The sequence below is a fragment of the Delphinus delphis genome, chromosome 5, assembly GCF_949987515.2.
Source record: "Delphinus delphis chromosome 5, mDelDel1.2, whole genome shotgun sequence".
Classification (NCBI taxonomy): Eukaryota; Metazoa; Chordata; class Mammalia; order Artiodactyla; family Delphinidae; genus Delphinus; species Delphinus delphis.
Genome location: NC_082687.1, coordinates 119,053,997 through 119,077,591, shown reverse-complemented (window position 1 = coordinate 119,077,591; position 23,595 = coordinate 119,053,997). Strand labels below are relative to the sequence as shown.

The following is a 23,595-nucleotide window of genomic DNA, read 5'->3' as shown; positions in this document are numbered from 1 at the left end:
AATGCATCTTAAGACTCTTTTTACCTTCTTTTGTACTTGTGAGGGGAGTGAGGCTGGACCCACAAAGTATATAAATATCTTTTCCTATGGGATTCTGGGTTAGGTAGCAAGAAGTGGGATAATTTATTCCTTTTATTTTTTTCTCCAGTAAGGAAGATTTAGTTTTTTAAAGTAAATGTTCCTTAAATCAGTAAGATCAGCTAGTAAATATTTACAATATTTTCAAGCTCTCATATTGAGAGATTTTCTTTGAGTCAGGCTCATTTTCAGACAAAACAGTCCCAATGTACACTATTTGATCACTTGTGTTTCCACAAGTCATCACCGTAGGCTCCCATTATTCCCACGTCATCTATATATGTACATGCCCTTTCTTAATTACTATATGTAACTATAATTTTTGCTATTTAAAAATAGTATCTAGGGGGCTTCCCTGGTGGCGCAGTGTGCAGGGGACACGGGTTCGTGCCCCAGTCCGGGAGGACCCCCCATGCCGCGGAGCGGCTGGACCCGTGAGCCATGGCCGCTGAGCCTGCGCGTCCGGAGCCTGTGCTCCGCAATGGGAGAGGCCACAGCAGTGACAGGCCCGCGTACCACAAAAAAAAAAAAAAGTATCTAAATCTATGATATGTTGAGATGTATTGTCTCAGGAAGAAAGTAGTCTCTTTCACCTGAGGTCTCCAGGCTAATCGCTTGGTGATTATGAAATGATGCAGAAAGGATTTCATTATCAATGGAATGATCCCTCTAATCTTCAGATTTTATTTTCAAAAACCAGAAAATACATGAAAGACATGTCTGTTTCGCTCATCTAGTACTTACCTCATGTCCAATACACAGTCCATAATCAATAAATATTTATTATAAGAATGAGTACATGAATGAAGGTGAAGTCAACACATGTAAGCTAGGTACAAGGGAAAAATAAAGGGATTTGCAAAGATACCGAGTGATCAGGGATTAAAGTCTGGCAGAGAAGAGAACATTGAAAACTTCAAATGCAGGATTACAATTTTCGAAGGCTAAATTTCTCTTTTCTGACCACCAGTTATTGGCAGTAGAAATTAATCTCTAGGCAAGTAGTGATGGCAACTGGTAAGAGTTTGTTTGGATATGATCTTGAAGGTCAAGCCAGTTCATATGTAGCCCTCAAGAAAGCTCAACTCCCTTGAAACTTTTCTGAATTATATTTCTTAATGGCTCAGGCTCCTGTATCAAACAAAGTAAATTATGTTTTGTCCAATAATCTTTAGCTATGTTATTCATGTCTCCTCGCATAGGTAAAAGGTTCTTTGTGGGGAATAAGCCAGGGGGACTGAGGTCTGGTATGGGTTCAGCCAGCCACTCATCATGTAATGACCATGGGCAAGTCACTTCTCAACTCTGAACCTCAGTTTAATCCTTCCTTACATCAAAGATGCCTCTCCTGACAGCTGCACGGGACTGTTATGAAGTTCAAATTGAAGCAGGTAAACGTTTGCAAACCACAGAACTCACATGTGCTAAATTGTAATTTTCTCCCTTTTTTAAGCTGAATTTAGTTTCAATCTAGGACCCCTATCCTGTCTTTTAGAAGATAATTTAATCCAGTTGACTTCAGGAAATCTCAGCCACTTCAGCGTTTTCTCAGGCAATTTATATTTTCAGTGCAGTCTTACGCAGGGATTCTCTCCTCTGTCTTCTTCTCCCTACAGCAGCACCTACAGTCTGTGATGGAGATTTTGTGGGAAAATGCATGTGGAGTAGAGTTGCCAGATGTGGCAAATAAAAATACAGGATGGGGTTTCCCTGGTGGCACAGTGGTTGAGAGTCCGCCTGCCGATGCAGAGGACACGGGTTCATGCCCCGGTCCGGGAGGATCCCACATGCCGCGAAGCGGCTGGGCCCGTGAGCCATGGCTGCTGAGCCTGCGCATCCGGAGCCTGTGCTCTGCAATGGGAGAGGCCACAACAGTGAGAGGCCTGCGTACAGGAAAAAAAAAAAAAAAAAAAACAGGATGCCCACTTAAGTTTGAATTTCAAATAAACATCAAAATATTGTATCAGACATACTTTTACAAAAAAGGTTATTGTGCATCTAACACTCAAATTTATCTGGAGGTCCTATATTTTTCTGGCAACTTCAGGGTGAAGGCACCAGGTTGCAATAATCCATCATCTTACACTGCAATTAGCACTGGTGTAATCTGTTCCTTATGCTCTTTTCATTGGCTCATTGCTTCACTGGCAATCACTGAAGCTTCCAGGTCCCTCTTCTCATCTCCTATCCTCAGATCCATGTGATAAATACTGCATTTTCCTCAATTTTACAGCAAAGCATTCTTAAATCCACAAAATCCTAGTTAACCACTGTTACATCCTTCTCAGGAGATGATGGATGAGTCCCTAGAAGAGTTGGACTCATTTTCCCCAAGAGGACTCACAACATTCAGGGCTCTTTTCCCCTGATTCTTTTCTCATTTTCCCTCAGGGCCATATACTTCTTTTACTCTTCTCTGGGTGGGATGGGGTAGGGAGTGTGGAAGAGGTAAGGAATAGGTTATACCATCTCTTCATCTACCCTCTTTTCTGTCAGTTGTTTATGGTGTAAGATTTTACGGCTTGATTCTGATTTTTCTCAAACATTTTGTTATGAAAATTTCAAATATATAGCCAAGTTGAAAGGATTTTATGGTGTACACCCATAGATTTTACTGTTAAAACTTCACTCTACTTATTTATCATATATCTATCCATCTACCCACTGCATGTTTCATCCATCAATCCACGTTACTTTTTGAAGCATTTAAAAATAATTTCACAAAAGGAATTAATCTTTAAAAACATTTTTTTAAATATATTACTTTCAGAAATACTAGCTCTTAAAATTCAAAGCTTTGGTTTTCAGGATGGTCTCTAGAGTTTGAAGAGTCTATTTTGAAGTTCAAAGGCTGAACAGGGACTGTTTTTCCCTTTGCATTCAATGACAAACTTACTCAGCCCTGAGACGAAAGATATCTCTTACTGAACAAAGAAAGGATTACTTACATGAAACAAAGAACCATATGTGTTTGGGGGAATCACCAGTTAATACTTCAAGAGGTTAACTTATAAGATATAATAAAGCACGGTACAAATGTAGGAGATATTATTAAAGACCACATTTATACCTTTTAAAAATTCCCTCATAACATGTATAATCATTTATATTATTTATTTATTAAATATTAACTAGGATTAGGAGAAAAAAATTTAAGGAGGTTTTGTATGGAGACAAAACAATATTGATCATGTAACCAAAATAAAAAAGGGTGAAATATTTACCTATAAAATGAATAAAAAGAAAATACATTTAAACAGAACAGCTTTTTAAAAATGGATACCCCTACTTGATCCTTTCTGATTTGGAGACAAAACATATAACTTTGTTTATCCCTGTGGTCATTCTCCTCTGGGCTGTGTTCTGAGATGTAGAAGTGTACTATGATTTCCTACTGAAAATTTATACATAATCAGGTTTATTTTTTTTCAGTGTGTATGTCACTACTCTGTCCTCTGAAGGTACTGTGTCAGTTCCCAAGGCTGAAACGATAAATATCGACCCTACCTTCAAGAAACTTACAGCCTTGGGAGAGAAAGGTACATAAAATTAATGACAGTTTTACAGTAAGTGCAGGAATTGATGCTTCACAAAGTGCCCTGGATCACAAAGGAGGAGGTAACTAACTGCTCTGGAAAACCAGGGGAGACTTCAAAGGGGCTGGTGGTCAGGCTGTGTCAGCTAGTTTACTACTTTGGGCAGCGCTGAGAAATCTTTAGACATGGAAGTTTCATAAATTCTGCAGTTTCCTAAAGACTAGAGAAGAGTCAACAAAGCCCAATTTGCCCTGTGATGTATCTGCAATGCACTAAAAACTAAAAGTGTGCAGTGGAAACAGACATGTATGTACTGCATGGAAGAAGTGCTTCAAAGCACCAACCTGGAGGGACACAGCCTGTATCCCCCTTGAGGCTCTGGAATTTGGGACACGCCTCTCATGGGGCTCTTCTAGTCCAAACCCAGGTTTGGGGTATGAAAGAGAGGTTATTTACTAGTTTGGAGGCCAAGAAGTTGACTTTTCTGATCTTGAGATCTTCTACAACCTCTTGAGAAGATACATGACTCAGCAACATTACAGATTTAGTTTTGGGTAAGGAGGAGGCTTTACGTGTGTCTGAGCACTGTGTGTACTTGCATAGGCACTAATATAATTGGCACTATTTTAGGTTCGAGAAATACAGAATGAACACAGCAGACAACAACTGCTGTCATGGAGTTTAAGCTCTAATGGTGGGAGGCCAAGAACAAAGAAGAAAAATATATAGGGTATGATATACAGTGCTGTGGAAAAAGTATAGCAGGAAAGCACTGGGATGGAGAGTAATTTTAAATGGAGGGGGGGTGGGTAAGATCTTAATAAAGAGATGACATTGAAGCAATTACCCGTTTGGGGTGGAGGGTGGGATGAGCCATGAGGTTATCTAGGAGAAAGATAGTTCTGGGCGGACAGAACAGGGAGTGCACACGACAGGTTCATGGACCAGCAGTGTGGCCAGGACATAGAGCAGAGTGAACAAACAGGAGGATACTGAGAAAGAGGTCAGAGGGGCACAGGCTAGAGTATCTAGTACCCTGTGGGCCACTATAAAGAGTTTTGCTTTCACTCTGAGATGGGAAGCCATTGAAAGGTTTTGAGCAGAGGAGTGACATGAAATGACATATTTTAAAGACCCACAGTGGCTACTGGGCTGAGAATAGATGGGAAAGGAGCCAGAGGGGAAGCAAGGAACATTGCAATAGTATTGCAGTAATCCAGGTAGGAGATGATGGTGGCTTGATAAATGCAAAGTCTTGCCCAAGCTCACATATCTAGTAAAGGATGGAACTAGGATTTGACACAGAGACAGATGTCAGTAACTACTGGATGCTCTCTTAAGAATTTTCATGTGAATAAAATCAGGAAGTAATCATTAAAGTTTCCATTTTGAAAATTTATAAAATTGCACGTTTATTTCACTCTCTCCTTAAACTGGGAAGTCTCTAGTGGCAACATGCTGCTCTCCTTTCTGTGTATGTTTTTTTTTGTTTATTTGGTTTTTGTTTTGTTTTGTTTTTTGCGGTACGCGGGCCTCTCACTGTTGTGGCCTCTCCCGTTGTGGAGCACAGGCTCCGGACGCGCAGGCTCAGCGGCCATGGCTCACGGGCCCAGCCGCTCCGCGGCACGTGGGATCTTCCCGGACCGGGGCACGAACCCGTGTCCGCTGCATCGGCAGGCGGACTCTCAACCACTGTGCCACCAGGGAAGCCCTCTGTGTATGTTTATAGAGAGCCTAAAAAATGTTCAGTTAGATTGGGTATAAGCTGTGAGGAAAAAGAGGAGTCAAGGATGACTCCAAAGTTCTTAGTCCAGAGCATGAAATTTGTCATTGTGATGGGGAAGACGAGTCTTGTGAGGGAAGATCAAGAAATAGCTTTTATATAAGTGGATAAGAAGGTACCTATTAAGCAACCAAACAGGTATGGTGAGTAGGCAATTAATATAGGTGTCTGGAGTTCAGAGGTGTGGTTCATTCTGAGTGCCCCAGGTGAGCTGATTATTAAATATTTTGATTACCACGAGATGTTAAGTATTTTGAATATTACTTTTGATAATATCTATTAAGTGGTATTGCAGTTGTCAGTCTAACCCATTTAGTACATAATGTGCATATCCAGGTTTATTTTTACTAAAAAGCCACTTTGATCATATAATTCCTTTCCTCAAGGGTCTTTAGAAGTGCCCCATGGCCTATGCAATAGACTTAAAATTTCTTAGTCTGAAATTAAAAGCCTTTCACAATTTGATCTAAATCGACTTTAGATAGACCACATGAGCCCCCCTCTAGTTACACTGAGCTTGCTATAATCCTTCATATTTAGGCTTGTCCATCTCTGTTTCATTTAAGTTGCTCCCCTTACAATAATATATCTCAGTTCTCACCATCTATGAAAATCCTATCCAGCCTTCAAGGCCCAGCAGATATTCCAACTCCTGCAATAATGATTAAAGCTCTGAATGAGCTCTCTCTGAATTCTTACAGTCATCTCTCTCTCTCTCTCTCTCTCTCTCTATATATATATATATATATATATATTTATTTATTTATTTATTTATTTATTTATTTATTTATAGATATGTAAATTTCATTAGAAGTAGGAACTTTTGTTACTTTTGTTTATTTTCCTTTGGAATCCACTTAGTGCCATGTGCATAGTAAGTGATGTGTAAATGTTGATGGTCCCTATCTTTAAGGTCATATTATTATTAACATCTAAGCTCTTCTATATATTATCACAGACAGCAACCCCAGGAAGAAGACACGTCTACTATCCCTAGTTTACAAATGTGGAAGTTGAGACTTAGGGGCCTTAAGCATCATCCCCAGATTTACAAGCAGTGAAGGTAGAGCTGAGATATGAATCCAGATGACTGGACTCTAGAGTCAGATGTTTAGTCACCACCACGTACTCTCTCTCCTACCTAGATAGCACATTCACTTAAAAATCTATGCAAATAGATTCAGGAAGCAAAGGAGGTTTTTTAACCCCCATTCTAAATGGATATTAAAGAAAAAGCCGTGTTTATTTTACCTGCCAAAGAATCCCTCCAAGCATGTGTAGAAATGTGATGATCTCTCTTGAACTAATTTTGAGAGAATTATCATCAACCGGAATGATAGTTACAGACCACTGACCGGTAGTTCCTTGGTCCTTTACTTCACCATATTTCCCTCTGTTAGTTATTTTCCTCTAGAGATTATTTTAGTCACTTGAGAAATGAAGACTCTTCAAAATCACTTTGGAAACATGGAGTGACATGTCCATTTCTCTGAAGGTTATTGCAGCTAGTGAGACTTCTCATGAAACAAAGCTTGACTAAAAGCCAGACTCTTAAAGTATACAGCATATGTGAAAGGGATGGAGGTGAGGTGAAGAGGGCATATGTAACAGAAAATATCCAGTTTATTCCTAGGACAGTACTAATGCAAATTCCCTTTTTCTCAAACCGAACTTGGGACACTCCAGAAGTTATTGTTTATTCATAAATCACCACATGGCTCTCTGGAGCTAATAGAAAATCTGTTTGTTGTTAAACTGCCATAGCAGAAAAAGAGGGAAAAAATTATAATAAAAAATGCAAAGATACAGGATTTCCATTCAGTAGAATCACTCACATCATGATGGGCTACAACGATGAATGTGCAACAGGAGGCCCATACAGAGGGGACCCAACGACGACAGTGCCTGGCCAGAAAATGTGCTTTCTAACCACTTCTTTAGGTCAGTGTTAACACGTCCACTGGGTTATTATTACCAAATACACAAATAAGGCTGAAGGGAACCTTGAACCTTGTATAATTATGTTTTGTGTGTGTGTGTGTGTGTGTGTGTGTGTGTGTGTTTGCAGCAGGGATTGGGAGGGAAAAAATATATTTTTATGTTATTGTCTTTTTTATTCTTTTCTGATGTGTAGATTTTACTGTTAATGAAGTGTCAGTCTCCAGGAAATCCCTGCTTATATTCCCTAAAGTCAAATCATATGTGAGTCATAAGTTTTACCTTTAGAACTGTGAACAATTTCATTCCCACTTGTACTTTTGGATATTTCCTTAAGGAAATATCATTCTGTTTCACTCAAGTGTACCCCCCAAACAGACCAAGAAACCAGAAGAAAGTAAACACACACACACACACACACACACACACACACACACACACACTCCAGGTGGAGAGAGCCACAGATGTCAAGGGGCGTGACCAGTTCAGGAAGCAGAGGGAATTCAGTTCGGCTGGAGCCCAAGAAGAGACGGGTAGAAGATCTAAAGGAGAAAAAGGAGGGCCAAATCTTAGCCACCCGTTCATTCCCTTTTAAAGAATCTGAATTTCAGGAGTTTTAGGATTTATCCTACATATATGTGGATATCAAATAGGGAGGTCTAAAGAAAAACGTAAATTAAGTGATTGACTAAATTCTTCCTTTTCTCCTTTCAGCAACACATTTTTTCCTTTCTATATTGTTGCCTTTTCTTCTGTTCCCTCTCCTCCAAGTCAAGAATGAGGTCTTCTGCTCTATCACGGCCCATCTGTGTAGCTCCAAACATCTGCTTTCCGTGCTTTTTGTTTTTTTAACATCTTTATTGGAGTATAATTGCCCTACTTATCACGTGCTCCATTATCTCAGTGCCCTGTAAAACGACAAGCCAACTCATTAAAGGTAAATGTTAGTGCAAAGATTTTACTTCCATGGGATCATGGAGAAAATGTGGACAACCTACGGAAAAGACAGTCTTGAGACTTTAAACTTGAGAACCAAGTTTAAACTTCCTGCCAATACAGAAGATTAGTTTTACGAACAATACCCGATAACCTTGTAATGAATTATTTTCTTTTTACTTCCATGAGAATTATGTATGACTCATTAAATTCTGCACAGCTAAGCTGACATGTATAAGGCATTGCCAGAAAATCCTTCCCTTAGGGAAGCAAGGAACTGGGCTGTCAAAAAGTCAACAGTTACCTAATTGATCTGGAAATACAGTGAAGTTACGGCAGCTTGTCTACTGAGGAAAGACTTGGCTTGCCTAGGCTTTCTGTGGTAACTTCTTCCTCCAGTGGGAGAAACTTCCAGTAAGGGAAGAATGACAATTTACATACCATAGCAAGGCTTATCTGCCTTGCGTGTTAGTCACAGCCTGCAGCTTGAGACATCCTGGGAAATCCCTATCTGGAAGAGAAGAAAAGTTATAATCACACTTGCTGTGCTTTTAACCTTATTCTGTATAATTCACATACAGAGTCACTTCTGTACATTTTCAGTGAAAAACTGTTGCTATTATTTTCTATCATCAGTTAACTATTTGTGTGGTATTTTAAAAATTATATATATATTTGCTCTGACTTTAAAAGACACCATTCAGAGATATTTTCTTTGCTTTTTTCTTTCTGCTCTCCAAGACTCCAGAAAAACCAGCTTCCGTGGCACATTTCCTACAGTGCACAACTAGAATGAGTGGTACAGAAACTTCTACTGAGCATGCAGAGGTAAGAACGCATTTCTAGGGGATGAATTGACCATATATATCATCGACAGCATTGCTAATGGCGAGTTATGCAATGATTAATAAAAGTAGAAATGGCTAGTTTGCTTTCTTTAACTAAGATCTGCTCTATATATTTCAAGGATGTTATTCAACAAAGGAAAAATATCTAGGTGACTGTTTACATTTCCTTTGACACCTTTGAGCTACATTTCTTCTTTTACAAAGTGAGAAATAAAATCTTGTCCTGTCAGCTTTTCGATTCTATGTGTTTCATATTTTGCTCTTGATTTCAAGGAATTTGGTTTAATGTAAAATGTAAAAAGAATATTATATTTGTGTGGTTAGAAGTAAAAGCTATTATAGCAATAGAGTATCTATGGTGAAATACTTCTATATACGTAATTAATACCACAGTCATTGTTCTGTTACTGGTTACTGCAACAGATACTTACTAATTGAATGAATGAATGAAAGTGCTTTCTTAAAGATTTTTTTAGAGATAACTAAGATATAATAGGACTCTGAGACTTTTTGGTACATTTAGGTATTTAATTTAGCAGTCTCAGAACTTGGATCTTTTAGAAGTTGGTCTGGGTATTAGGGTAAATGAGAAATCAAGGTCCAAATACTTTGAACACAGATTACATTTTATAGGGAATAAATGTTCTTTAAATGAGCCCTTAGAAGGACCAGTGACTAAAATTCTTTCTATGCCTTTATTAGCAACAGGGAAGCACAGCAAAAACAAGTGAAAAGTTTCCCCAAAACTTTGTATTTAATTGAGTTTCTTTCATTTTAATGCACACCTAAGACATATGAATGGTGGTAAAATGTTGATTAATCCTCAGAGAAATCCGTAGTGATACATTTATGACTTATAAGCCATACCTATTGCTGTGCTTTCTCTGTCTTGCAGATTTAATATCTCTACTAGATCATTTTATAAATGATTTTTATAAAGTTATTTAAAAATAACTCAGGGCTTCCCTGGTGATGCAGTGGTTGAGAGTCCACCTGCTGATGCAGGGGACACGGGTTCATGCCCCGGTCTGGGAGGATCCCACATGCCGCGGAGCGGCTGGGCCCATGAGCCATGGCCGCTGAGCCTGCGCGTCCGGAGCCTGTGCTCCGCAACGGGAGAGGCTACAGCAGTGAGAGGCCCGCGTACCGCAAAAAATAAATAAATAAAAATTAAAAATAACTCATTTATAAGAAAATCAAGGGTCAAAATATTTCATAATTTTTTTCCAGAGAAAATTATATATGGAAAAAAATGCATGCTATCTCATTACTCTTAATCTAGATTCCCAGAAAGTAGGGTCATACAAATATTTGTTGGTCACAGATTTTTATTTTTTTATTTTTTTGGTCTATATCACAAATAGAAAAAAGACTTTTTGAGGACCTAAAATTCATATTCCGAAGCGTGGTATGGAATGGAAGAACCTTGAACTTTAGTGTAACTCATGATAATCAGTGATATTTATTAAAAATAGAGGTGGGTAAATAGGTGGCGCACAGAGGATGTTTAAGACAGTGAAACTATTCTCCATGGTACTACAAATGATAGATACAGGTCATTACACATTCGTCTAAATCCATAGAATGTACAACAGCAAGAGGGAACCCTAATGTAAACTGTGGATTTGGGTGATAATGATGTGTCAGTGTAGGCTCATCTATTAACAAATATACCACTCTGATGGGGGATGCCAATCATGGGGAAGGCTACCCATTTGTTGGGGTAATAGGTATGCGGGAAATCTCTATACTCTCCACTCAATTTTGCTGTGAACCTAGAACTGCTTTAAAAAGTAATCTATGAAAAAGAAGGTAGAGGTGCTATGGCTCCCTTTCAGAAATTCTGATCAGTGTTCAGGGTGCCTTATGTTTAGCAAGCTCCCAGGGTGATTCTGATGCGCTCCAGTGGTGAGAACCACTGGTCTAGAATCCAGTCTCACCAAACCTCTGCTTCACAGAGCCCAGAACACACTAAGTAGGGTTGGCTCACAGCATTCTCCAAATCAAAGATGCCTAATATTTAGTCTGTGCTGATTCAGAATAAGTCCAGTCCCTTGGAAGTCTTCCTAAAAGAGGGAAATCTCAATTGCAGGACCCAACATACTTGTCACCTGGAAATTGATGTCACTTCTGGCACTGGGCTAAACCACCTTGAGGTCAGAAGCGGGTATAATCATTCTGATTGTGTTGACCTACGGAAGAATGTCTCTTTTTAAATGCAGTCTTAGTTACACATGGATCTGAATAGGAAGTAGCTAAGTAAACTAAGAACAGCATCTATTGAGGTATAAAATACCCTCGAATCCTAAAACATTGTGAGACAAAGATAAGTAGAGAAAAGATAGAAAATAGTTTTATAAATCATTTCTAATGAAAAAAGTCCTTAAAATCCTGTGATGATTGCAAAACGGCATTTCCTGTAACGTTTGTGGCAAAGGCCAACATGTTTTGAAAATATTTCTTAATTGTTCATGAATACCCTTAAGCAATTTCGTGGTCCACAATAGCTATTGAGCCTGAAACTGAATAGCAGATTTAGGGACGATCCTCATTACTCCATTCATTGTATTACTTGTATGACTCAGCCATGCGATGGTTTTAAGACTATTGAGTTAAAACAGAGAAAACAGTACTTAAGAGAACTTTGTTGATGGTCGATTTAGACAGATGGCAGGCAGTTTCCAGAGCTTTTGTGCTTTCTTTAAATGAATAATATTTTTTTAAAAAAAACTGAAAAGAAAGGTGGTTAATTTTTCACCATACCAATGATTTATTATTAATCTAAATTTGTCACCTAGTAGCTTTATACAAAGGGCTGGTTAAAATTACAAAATACCAGATAATCTATGCCCACCTCTATAACATAATCATAATGATGGTCACTGAGGTAGTTAATTTATTGTAGTATTGTTTCAGGATCAATTTGTTGCCACTTAACTGTAGTGTGTTGGTCTTTTTTTCTTGGTGGTTCTATCACTTCTCTGACTTTTGCCAGGGCCGCTCTTCAGATCATGGGTATGTCTACAAAAATGGTTTTTTAGAAATGTTTACCAGGTACATACCTAACATATATCCATGCAACTTACCTGATTTCTATATACATTATACTCTGAATTTTCATTTTTTTGGAAAAGGGTTGAAATCCAAATTCATAAAATCCTAATTTCTTACTTGCCCATTATATAGATACATTCGTAATTTATCAGAGAATTATTTTGGTACTTAATTCATATAAAAGTCTAAAATATAAAGCTTTTTCATCAACAGGTCTCTATGAAGGACTATGGTGTGAGCATTATTATTGCTAAAATATTTTTATGAATTACAACATGAGAGTTTGTGAAGAGAAGCATTTCTCCTGTTTATAGACTATTCTGTTTCACTCTTTTTCTTCTTTTTTTTTTTAAGTGGACTCAATCATCGAGAAGAAAGAACTTAACAAATTTCCTTGAACAAAAGATAAGGTGCCTGGAAAAACAGAGAAAAGAGGTAATTTTGAAATATTAGTTGAAGCAACATGTGCCATGGATTAATGCTGAGAATAAAATAGGCATCTAGTGCCTTTTATTTTTGTTATTGGGTCACAGTATTTATCTTAAGGATACTGGACTGCATTATTTTGAGAGCAAATACTTCTTTCTTATTCACCTACATATCTCTTACTCGGTCTCTCAGTGCTTGTGCAAATGAATAAAAATGACAAAGCCATAAATCCAATAATTATAATCTTAATTTTTTTCAAAACTTAGACATTTCCTCCACATGGGCTAGGTGAGCTTATCATCTGTGCCATTTATGCTCAGCACTTGACACACCTTGAAACTCGAACTGTCAGAGGCTTTATTGTATCACTGATTAGGTGCTATGACTTCATGAGTTGGGCATCTGACCAACAGGGGTTAAGGAGCTTTATCATAAAAGAAATTTGTTTTAAAATGTCATTGGGAATGTGATGGATATTATTTTGAGTTCCGTTTTTCTGAGTTTAATGAATATTAGAACCTCTTTATTCTCCTTGACAGAGAACCTCTTTATTCTCCTTAACAGTTCTGGCACTCTGTTGTCAATTTTGTAATTCCTTTTCGAAATCATTTTCTGTGCTACAGCCTTCATGTTTTCTTCTATGGTTTCCTCTACCCTTCTTTGATACTGCATAAAATAGTGTGCCCTTCTGGAAAATTACTGAACTATAGCAGAGTAATGTTACCATAGCATAGAAATGGTAGTCCCTAAAATAACAACAGATCAGGGATCTTTACATAATAATATTATATAGTCTTATACTAAATAGTCATATCTATTTCCAGCATAAGAGTTACCTAGCAACTGCCACTCTGGATTAGATATTTTGTTTTGTAATTAAGAGAAAGTCTTGCTACATTTTAGTCATTGCGACAGTCTTCTCCACGTCTGTCCCATATTTATAGGTGTTGGAATTTCTCTTAATGTGGAAAGTTGTAGACTTCCCTTACAAGAAAACTGAAAACAGGTCTTAGTGTTTTTTCTTTCATCTATTTGGCACACAGTTTTAAAACTTTCAAATTGTTTGCAGCCTAAATTGTTTCTAAATATTGTCTTATGACAAAAACTATTTTTCCCTGAAAAACCTATGCTTCCAAAAAGGTGATATTATCCATTAGCTGAGTATATAATACAAATCATGTACTGATTTTTTTAAAAAAAAAAAACACAGTATTGCAAGCAAATGATTATCAGTTAATTGAACTTGGAATTTTTTTTTTTTTTTTTTTTTTTTTTTTTTTTTTGTGGTACGCGGGCCTCTCACTGTTGTGGCCTCTCCCGTTGCGGAGCACAGGCTCCGGACGCGCAGGCTCAGCGGCCATGGCTCACGGGCCCAGCCGCTCCGCGGCACGTGGGATCTTCCCAGACCGGGGCATGAACCCGTGTCCCCTGCATCAGCAGGTGGACTCTCAACCACTGTGCCACCAGGGAAGCCCGAACTTGGAATTTTTTAATATAAATTCTGCCTTTAAAAAGCTAGAAGAAATATTTCATTTTAATAATCAATATAAGCACATAAAAAATATGGAAAGGTTTGAAAAAAGGCCCTTCAAATATTAATAAATCTTACATAAAACCATTAATACTTACAATTTTTTATCAGATTCTGGTTAGATTAAACAAGAAGATGAAAATTCAAATAACTAAACAAAGTTAGAAGTTGCTAATAAACTGTTCAGCTGATTAGTCAAGATATACCTAAGGCTTAATAGTTTTTCATATGTGAACCAATTATGAAAGGCGAATGTGTTCAATTAACTTATCCCAGGTCTACCAGAACTTGGTGGAAGGAATATTGTCTTCACCCATGGCTTCCAAAACCTTAGTAGCCTCGAGAAGTGATTTCACTATGGCTAAATTTCCAAATGGGCAAAATCCTTTGTTGCTTTACCAAACTTTAATAATTTCAGCTCCTGGAAGTTAACCAGCAATGGGATCAGCAATTTAGAAGCATGAAAGAGTTATATGAAAGAAAGGTAAACACCTCTCTGTTTGGTATTTGCTTTAAATCGGTAATCTCGGGGAGACAAGTATGTGAAGATTCTCACTGATTTCAACTACAGGAGATTTGTGGGTAGCCAGCTGTCTGTTGTAAAATGATGAAGGGGAGGGTGCTGAGTGCATTATTGGCCTCTTGGTACTGAAGATTAATGAACGAAGGAACGTGTCAGTGAATTGTCTTAAGCATGGCAGAAGAAAGGTACTAAATATAGCCCCCAGTGCCGTCTCTAGAGCTCTTGCCCACATTTATCATAACTCACACAGTATCCTGGCCTCGGCTTTGTTACTAGCAGCCATAAAAACACAAGGTTATATGTGAGGTGAGAAATGGCTTAAAGTTCATACGTTTTTGTGCAAGGCTACTTCTCTAATTCTTTATAGCATAAGCTGTTTTCCACAGAAAAAGAGACAAGCAGTGTTAACAGCGTGTGAGGGGAAGTGGGGAATCCCTTCTTCTCTCCAAAGCATGTTCTCTGTCAAGAAACTTTTGCTTTGGTGAGAAAGAATTTTTTTTGGAGGAAATATATTTTAAAGGGTAAAAGTCAGTTTATAATTTAAAACCATTCCATGTTCTAAAAGAGAGGAAAGAGAAGGTAAACTCCCCAAAATAATTCAGAGTCAAGAAACTTGACCACACATGAGAAGTACGTTAGTATTGCTCTTTTCTTCCTCATTTTGATACTCAGAGTATTAAATTTGGAAAGAGCAGGGTAACGTTTCACTACACCAGGCCATGGTCAAGGCACCTTATAATATTCGGTCTGGACAGCTTTGGGATCTCCAAATTTTAAAGCACATGATCCCAGAGAAAATTGTTTAAGCTGCCTTCCTGAACGGCTTGCAGCTGCATGAAGACCCAGGGTTAACAATGGTCACAGTTCCCATCTTTGATGAAGCGCCTGTCCCTAAGGCTTTTCTGGACCCTTGTCACTCAGACGACTAATTTGGCATTTAGTAGCAGGTCAAATGCTGCAGGTTACTGATGAGTTAAAGGTCACGTCTGTTTTTCGGCAAGGTAGGTATATTCACTTATCCCCTATCCTTCGCTGTCCTTTTCAGATCAGATGAGGCACACCTTGCGACCTGAGAATAGAATGACAAGCCTAGAAGGCTCCCTTAAGGTCTACGGGTTTATTTCCTCGAAAGTGGTGTGGTCTAGAGAAAGGAGGCTGGAGGCCGTTTTGGTGTTTGCTTTTTTCTCTTGTAGAGGAAACTTCTTTTTAAAAGCAAAAGACCCGATCTTGGTTTGGGGCGGTGGGAAGAAGAGCCACTCCCTAGGGGATGCCCAAGACTGAGCCAGTTTTGTCCCCGGGTGCTTAGGCTGGGAATAAATCCAGGGGGTTGTGGGCTTCAGGCGAGGTGTCTGCAGCTGTCTGTGAACCACTTCTTCAGGTCGCAGAGCTGAAAACGAAACTGGACACCGCAGAAAGCTTCCTAGGCACGCTGGAGAAGGAGCTGCAGCAGAGCCAGAGGGAGAGCGACCTGCAGCAGCGCGAGGAGGTGGGCGGGGCTCGGGGAGCGACCTCCCTGCCCCCAGGAGCGCGCGGTAGGGGGAAGGGGGGGCCCCTGCCGCCAGATGGTTGAGAACCAACCGTTTATTCAAATCAACCCTCTGCAGAGCGGTGACCGATGGGCAAGGGTGTACGGGTTACGCAAGTCCCCAGAGCCAAAAATAGGGGCCACTTCTCTAGAATCAGAGGGCGGGAGGTGCCGGCTCACTTCCTTCTGTGTCGCGCAAACAGGCAGACCTTAATTTGCCCGGCTTCACCCGCGGGCAGAACTGAGCCAGGGCTTTGGGGTATCTTTCTCGGACGTTGCAGCCTAGGAGAAAATTCATTTTGCGTTTTTGCTTTTACTCATACTAATCATTTTTATTACCAGTGTTGATAATATGACAATTCCTTGTATTTGTACAGCTGCTTTTCAGCTTACAGAGAGCTTTACAAATAAGTATTACCTTTGTCATCTTAAAAATATAACATTTTTGAAAAGTATCTCACCCTCATCGTCTCATTTAACATCCTCAGCCCATCTGTGAGGAAACTTTTATTTTTGCCGTTTTAAAGATGAGAAGGCTGAGACGTAGGGCTTAGATGACTTAATGTCAATAATGTGGCACATGGAAAAATAGGACTTGAGCCCAGTCTCCAGATTGGAAGGCCCCTTTAATCCTCCTGAGAACTAGAAGGTGGCCATTGAGGTGATGGCCTCTCTTAAAATAGATTCCCGGTTTTACTTTTAGTTATGGGACTACATGGATTTGTAGAAAATGGGAGGAGGCCCTTGAGCTCTAATGGCCTCTCATTTTTTCAGGCATGTTAGGAAAGAACGAGAAGGGTAGATTTTCTCAGGTGAAGTCTTGTGACTAATATTGTGATGCAGCAGCTGTATTTTAAAACATGCATAAATCTTAAGGCAATGTCACCAATCAGTGCATCCATCATCAGTTCAGGTTCCCTTCCTTGCTTAGCAACTCCCTTTCTGCCATGTAAGAGTCCCTTTCGGTTCCATTTACATGCAGCACAGGAATCATGGTAATTTCTTCCCTATGCAGTTGGGACCATTTTCTTGTGGAAATAATTTTCTCTTAAACTATGCTGAGTTAGAAAAAGATTGCTAAATTTTCTGTGTACACATGGACCTATTCTGTTTAAACAAAGGCAAAGAGAAGTGTTTTCACTTGTAAAGAAAACGACTCACCTAAAGTAGATTTCTTTAATCATTGTGATGGGAAATATTAGCTATTAAAATAATATACTTTAACGTATATCTTAGCTATTTCCTCATCTTGATTTACCTAAATTCCAGAATGTTTATTTTACTGGGTTAAAACTGCAGTCTCGTTAAAAATTCAATTCACTCCACAAAAAGTTTACTGTCCAGAATATAAAATTAAGAGATAGGAGGCAGATGTTGTCTGAATCCTGTTATTGTCTAAGCCACCAACCTTGCTTCAGTTACTTAAAACACTGGATTCCTTGAAGGTGATCTGAAAAGTGGAGGAGTGATGGCAGTTGGACTAGCTCATCTCTACCTTTTAAAAGTAATCATCAGAACAATACAGTGCTCTGAATAATTATCTGTGGTGAAATGTCTTATTGCCTGAGGTTTTATCTTTTATCCTCTTCTTTGTCTCTCACCAGTCCTGAATGATGCAGGATTGGGCTTTGAGATATTTGGTATTTTTTGTTGCAATGACACTTTGCATATTAGAACTTTCAGTTATTTTTAGTGAGTCACTCTTTCATCACCTTGTAAGAGCAAGTAGCTTTTTCTGCAGACCCATTTGACCCTTGAAAGTGAGGAGTGGGGATTTTGATAGCTTGTTCTGGGGTCGCAAAACGTAGTAGCAGTAAGGATAACATAAAGATTTCTTCTATCCTAATCCTGACCTCCACCCAGAGATTATTGCTTGAATGGAATGTTAAGTGAAAATCTAGCAGGTCCTGTTTTTTGTTTGTTTTTTATTTCAGAAGTATTCCTACAATATCATCTCATCTGAATTTTATTGATTTTGAATTTGTTTTCTTGCTTTCTACTTCAGAAGGAAAAGGAGAGCCTAAATGAAGAATTACATGAATTGAAGAGAGAGAATACGCTTTTGAAGGAAAAAATTGCTCTCGCAAGCCAGAAGAAGCAACACTTTGAATGTGAAATAAAACGCCTCAATAAGGTATCAGGCCAGGTGAAGCTGGAGAGATGAGAGGTTTCTGTATAAAGAGCACTTTCTGGGCTGAGGCTCACAGCAAAATCCACACTGCAATGCGGCTCGTCTCGGGGGCTTGCACGGAGGTCTCTGTAATTGCATAAATCACTCCTATCTGCTTCGTTCAGCCATACTTGGCTAAGAATTTTGGGGGGAATTCATGTCTCTGCAAAGAATTGTCATTAAAGAAAGAGATAAGGAGAAAGTATAGAAGAGAGTAAGAACTTTTTTTTTTTTTTGGTAGATCAAAGAACCACATAAAGCAAGTGGGTGTTTGCGAATAGTAGCGTTATCTCTTGGTCAACCGCGAAAGTTTCCTGAGGAAAACAGGCTGCTCTTTAAAATCATCACTGTGGAGCTCCTGAGTGTAATACAGACTATATGGAAGCAAACTAAATGCCAAATCCAAAAATGAGATGGCGGCCTTCCTGAGAATAAGCCTAAAATTCACCTTTAATGGGGGGGTGGGGAGTAGTGTGTAGGTCTATTAAGAAAATGCTGGTGATTTAATGCCTTTGCTCCAACAACTATTCAAAGGAGCTACCTGTGAATTGCTGCAAAAGGACGACATGTAAGTGAGTGTGTGTGTGTGTGTGTGTGTGTGTGTGTGTGTGTGTTGTTTTAATGGACTAAACCTTAATTTTCTTGGGGGGAGGGATTGCTGACTTGTTCAGGGAAAAAAATTAAATCCTTTGCTGTTGACTTTTCCAAGAGCCACATCGTATGTGGACCGTAGTAATACGTAGTAATACATGGTTGAGTTGAGATAGTCATCTCTCAAGCTAGATATTTCTTGACCAAAGTAACAGAAATTATCTTCTAAAAAAAGAGCAGGTGGTTGACTGGCCTTAAACACGTGCTCAGTGCTTGCCTTTGGGACCGTGTGCCATCTTGTAGTTAAGTAGTGTTCAGAGGTGTAACTTAAATATCCCCAAAGCGTTAACTATGTGCCTGTATGGTTGATAGGGTGCTTTACAAATGTGATGCTATGTTTGATCTGTTTATGGGGCAAGTTATTATTCAGGAGAAAATGAGAAATTGGAGATTGACTTCGTAAACCATGTACTTCTCTGTCGTTTAAGAGAGAAAAACAATGTTCAGAGATACAAGTTCAGGGCAAATGAATTTTCTGTCTTAATCACTGCTGGAAATCCTTCGCAAATGAATTAGAGGAACTGACATTAATTGAGATTATATTTGAAATCTCTCCCATTTTTGATATGTTATTACTTATCAGTCTTCTTCTGTTCTCTATTTCTATAAATGTAGGCACAAGGATATAAAGCCTGTAGAAATTAAAACAGCCGAGAACTCTGTGTTTTACTCAAACCCATGTAATAACCTTCATTTTTGTGTAGGTGTGTTTATAGAAAATATTTTTTAATTAGTAAAAACTTTAAAAATCATGATTATAATCATAAAATCTCAATGAGAAAAATTAATTTGAGTAAAATTCAGAGCTTGTCATCTTCTCAAAGAGGATTTTTCTGGTTATCTTAATTAAAATTACATACTCCACTTCTAATATTTCCTGTTTTAATATTTCCTTGGAATTCATTGCATTCTAGTGTATGCATAATGTCTCATATTTATTATCTTAATTGTTTCCTGTCTCCCAGTCTTGATTGTAAGCTCCATGTGGGCAGGATATTTGCAGGGCAGATTTCTCTCCTAGGCAAGGTGGACACAGTATTGAGGGCCCACAATACTTATAGTGGCCCATTAATATGCTTAATTTCTCTTAAAGTCAGAGGAAAAATACTAAAGTATGAGGTTGAAAATATATTTTCATATTAACATATTCATCTTTGTAAGAATGCAATTATAATATATAATTTTACTACATATTTATTTGGAGGAAGGGACTCACAAAGACAACAGTCATAATGGGGCCCTGAGTTTCTCTATTTTGTTCACTGCTACATTCCAAGTGCCTAGAACAGGGCCTTGCTCATAGTATGTTCTTAAATATTTGTTGACTGGATGAATGGATGAAGTAACTAATTAATGTAATTTGCTGGTACATAATATGTTCAGTAGCCAATTTTGGCCCTGAGATTCATGTTTTAATAGGCATAACACATTACTTATGAGTAGTAAGAAAAAATAAAAGGTACTTCAAGCCAGAAAAGATTTCATCTCACACATCTATACCTTCAACTGTCACTTTAAAAACATAGATAGAAAGTGATGAGCTATAAAGAGATTTTTTTTTCTCATTTAGTGCAAAGAGATTTTTTTCTCATTTAGGTTTTTTCTCATTTAGTATTAGTGTCTAATGAAATGTAAGAAATTATTATTTTACAGTATAGATTTTTCTTCTGTTCTCTTTTACCACTGTAATAAATAGAAGTTACTCAAAATGATGATTTGGGTAGCTAATTGTGTGCACCATTCATTACAGCGTGGAACTTTGGGGTCCACCCCGCTTGCACAAACCCACTGCCTGCTGACCCGGTCTCAGCAGAAATTGGTAGCATGTCACCTTAGCAATTAACATATGGTTTTCAGAAGTTCACACAACTATGTGTACTGAATTTTACTTATTTGCTTTGAGGGAGATACCTAAGGGCATTGTTTTCATCAGGTTCTTGACAGAGAAGCCAGATGTTTGATCAAAGTGAGAGAAATTACCTGAGGCTAGTCAACCAGGGCCACCCATGGGCAAAACTGATGTGTCTGACATCTTGCCATTGTGAGATGGGTAGATCTGTTTAGTATATCTGTGCTTATGGTAAACTGCTGCTCTAGAGTAGGTTACAGGTGTTTGTTCAAGGAAGTTGGAAAACCCCAAGATGGAATAAATGTCTACTAGACTCGCCTTTCGTTTATGACTCATTTGCAAAATTTCTAGAAGTCTGAATAGCATGAAAGGTAGATCAGAAAATTCAGATATTACAAAACCTACAAAAGTAGTCTATTCATAGCTGTAGGATATAGAACCAGCATATTTGATTATCTTGACTCACTTGGTTTACCCCACCCTAGATTCTATTACTAGTGACACATGTTTTAAAAATATAACTATTATGATAATTCCTAGAACTATGTAGCTTAGCAATAAATTCTAACAAAACATAAATTATTAAACAACTTCTGTTGTCTAATAATTCTTGGAGGAAGAAAAAAGTTCTTGTTTTTCTTACAACTTCCTGAAAAATGATATTTACATCAGGCTAGACTATAAGACATTCTATTAGGAAACTTCTAATCTTAACTATGCATATTTAAGACCTTAAATTTGCTTTTCTTTTCTATCCTTATGACCATATTGTGTAGTAATGCAGGGAAGTGAGTTACTAATAGAATCATCAAATGAACACCATCGAAGCTACTAAAGAAATACAGAGGCAGTAAAGTCTTGGAGCTTTGGAAGTGAACCTTTCTATTTGTGTAGAGGACTCATTTGATAATGAGCAAGTAGTCTCATTGTGTGTGGGCTCTGAAACCACAACAGGATGAGGTATGTTCTGTCACAGTTTTTGGCGGCCGTTTTATTTAACTCATCATGAGCCCAAAGTCTTCAGAATAGAGACAGTGTCTTTCATATAATCTGAAAAAGTATAGTATATGTAAGAGTGCCGTGGAATTATGAGTAAGGATGATGATCTGGTTGGCAAATCTAAGTGTCTCTTATTTGCTTCACTTCCTCACCCCACGGTGAAAACACCAAGTTGTACTGCATGTCAAGAAAGCAGAGCACTCTCTCCACCCTCTAGTGGGTTAGTGGGTGTTTTATTGGAGAATAATTATGACTGTGTCTAGGCCAAGGCATGTCATGCTAAAGGAGTACAGAGCAGAGCCGTACAACAATGGATAATGAATCTGCCTGGGTTCCCATTTATGTGAGTTTCCCTCTCTCCTGTAAGGGACATGGTTATATAGCAGAAATATATCATTCAAAATGTCATCTGATGGGGATATATGTATATGTGTAGCTGATTCACTTTGTTATAAGCAGAAACTAACACACCATTGTAAAGCAATTATGCTTCAATGAAGATATATTTTTTAAATGTCATCTGAGAGCAGGAACGTCAGCTTTTGAGGAATGCAGATTCTCAGGCCCTGCTTCGAGATATACTGATTCAGGATCCTTGGAGGCAATGCCCAGGCGTGGGCATGTTTGCTACCTCTCCGGGTGATTCTGATGCTCCCTGAAGTTCGAGCCTTATTGATGGAGCATATATTTGACTGAAGCAGACTCTAGAGAAAGGCTATGTATCTGTTTTCCACTCATGGTTGGCTAGGTGGAAGGATCTCTAACACCAAAGCCTTCTCAAGTAACAATGAGAGTTGAATAACATAAGCACCGTCATGGAGAAAAGATGGAGATTCTGAAAAAAAAAATGCATATATGAAGAAAGTTACTCAGTGATGAAGGTAGCATTAAAAATGAAATTCTACCTTATGAGTGCACTTGAGATGACTGTAGGAATTGTAGAGAAATTCATATGATGTGGCAACTCTCAGGTCAACAGTGTGCTTATCTTATAACACAGGCTCTTCAGGATGCCTTGAAAATGGAGTGTTCTTCATCTCCTGAGGATTGTTTGCGGAAGTCTGAAATGGAGTGCAGCCGTGAGGAGATGAGGACAGAAATGGAAGTTCTCAAACAGCAGGTGAGAAGTTGAAAGTGGAGCGGTCATGTGGAGAACTTAGGGCCCATTGTTCATGCTGCTTTAGCCATTTCTGGAAGTCCTCCTATTCAAAACATGTCAAAGGTTTTTGCATGTATTTTAATTAGAATTACCTAATTTTAAAGCTTTATGGGAAAATATAGATCAGCTAGTCCAACTCTAGAGAAAAAAAAGAGAAAAAAAAAGAGAAAATTGAGTTTCAGATGGATTAAGTGGCTTGCCCAAGATTATACACTTAAAAAGGGGGCATGCTAATTAACCTTTTAGTGAAATTCTATTAGCACTGGGTCTAGAGGGTTTCATGTAGACATGATTTATTTTGAAGACACTATTAACCCAAACTCTGGACCTTTTCAGAAAATGGTAGCAGCCGGGCTATTATTCTGTAGCTGCAGGCCTCTGGGCTTTTGAACAATGAGGGCAGTTTTAAAGGGAATACTCTGCACTGGTCATAGTCACTGAAGAGCCAGGTCTGTTCATCTATCCCTGCATACAGATGGCACTACCTAGGAATTTCCTGATGTACAATGGTTTCCTCCTCCTAACTCACCCAGCTTCACTCACTGTTTCCAAGTGCACAGCAAGAGTAAAGGATGCTCTCTCTAAG

At 38.5% G+C, this 23,595-nt stretch overlaps 1 protein-coding gene across 1 annotated transcript in view; it reads left to right on the top strand.

Annotated features, from left to right (window-relative positions):
* The window catches only part of TNIP3 (TNFAIP3 interacting protein 3), a 99,078-nt gene that overhangs the window by 55,318 nt on the left and 20,165 nt on the right, over positions 1-23,595 (top strand). The window contains exons 4-9 of the mRNA XM_060013197.1: positions 9,013-9,099; positions 12,528-12,608; positions 14,552-14,617; positions 16,035-16,142; positions 18,187-18,315; positions 22,851-22,970. Of these exons, the coding sequence (XP_059869180.1) occupies positions 9,013-9,099; positions 12,528-12,608; positions 14,552-14,617; positions 16,035-16,142; positions 18,187-18,315; positions 22,851-22,970 (591 nt within the window). The remainder of the gene's footprint in view (positions 1-9,012; positions 9,100-12,527; positions 12,609-14,551; positions 14,618-16,034; positions 16,143-18,186; positions 18,316-22,850; positions 22,971-23,595) is intronic.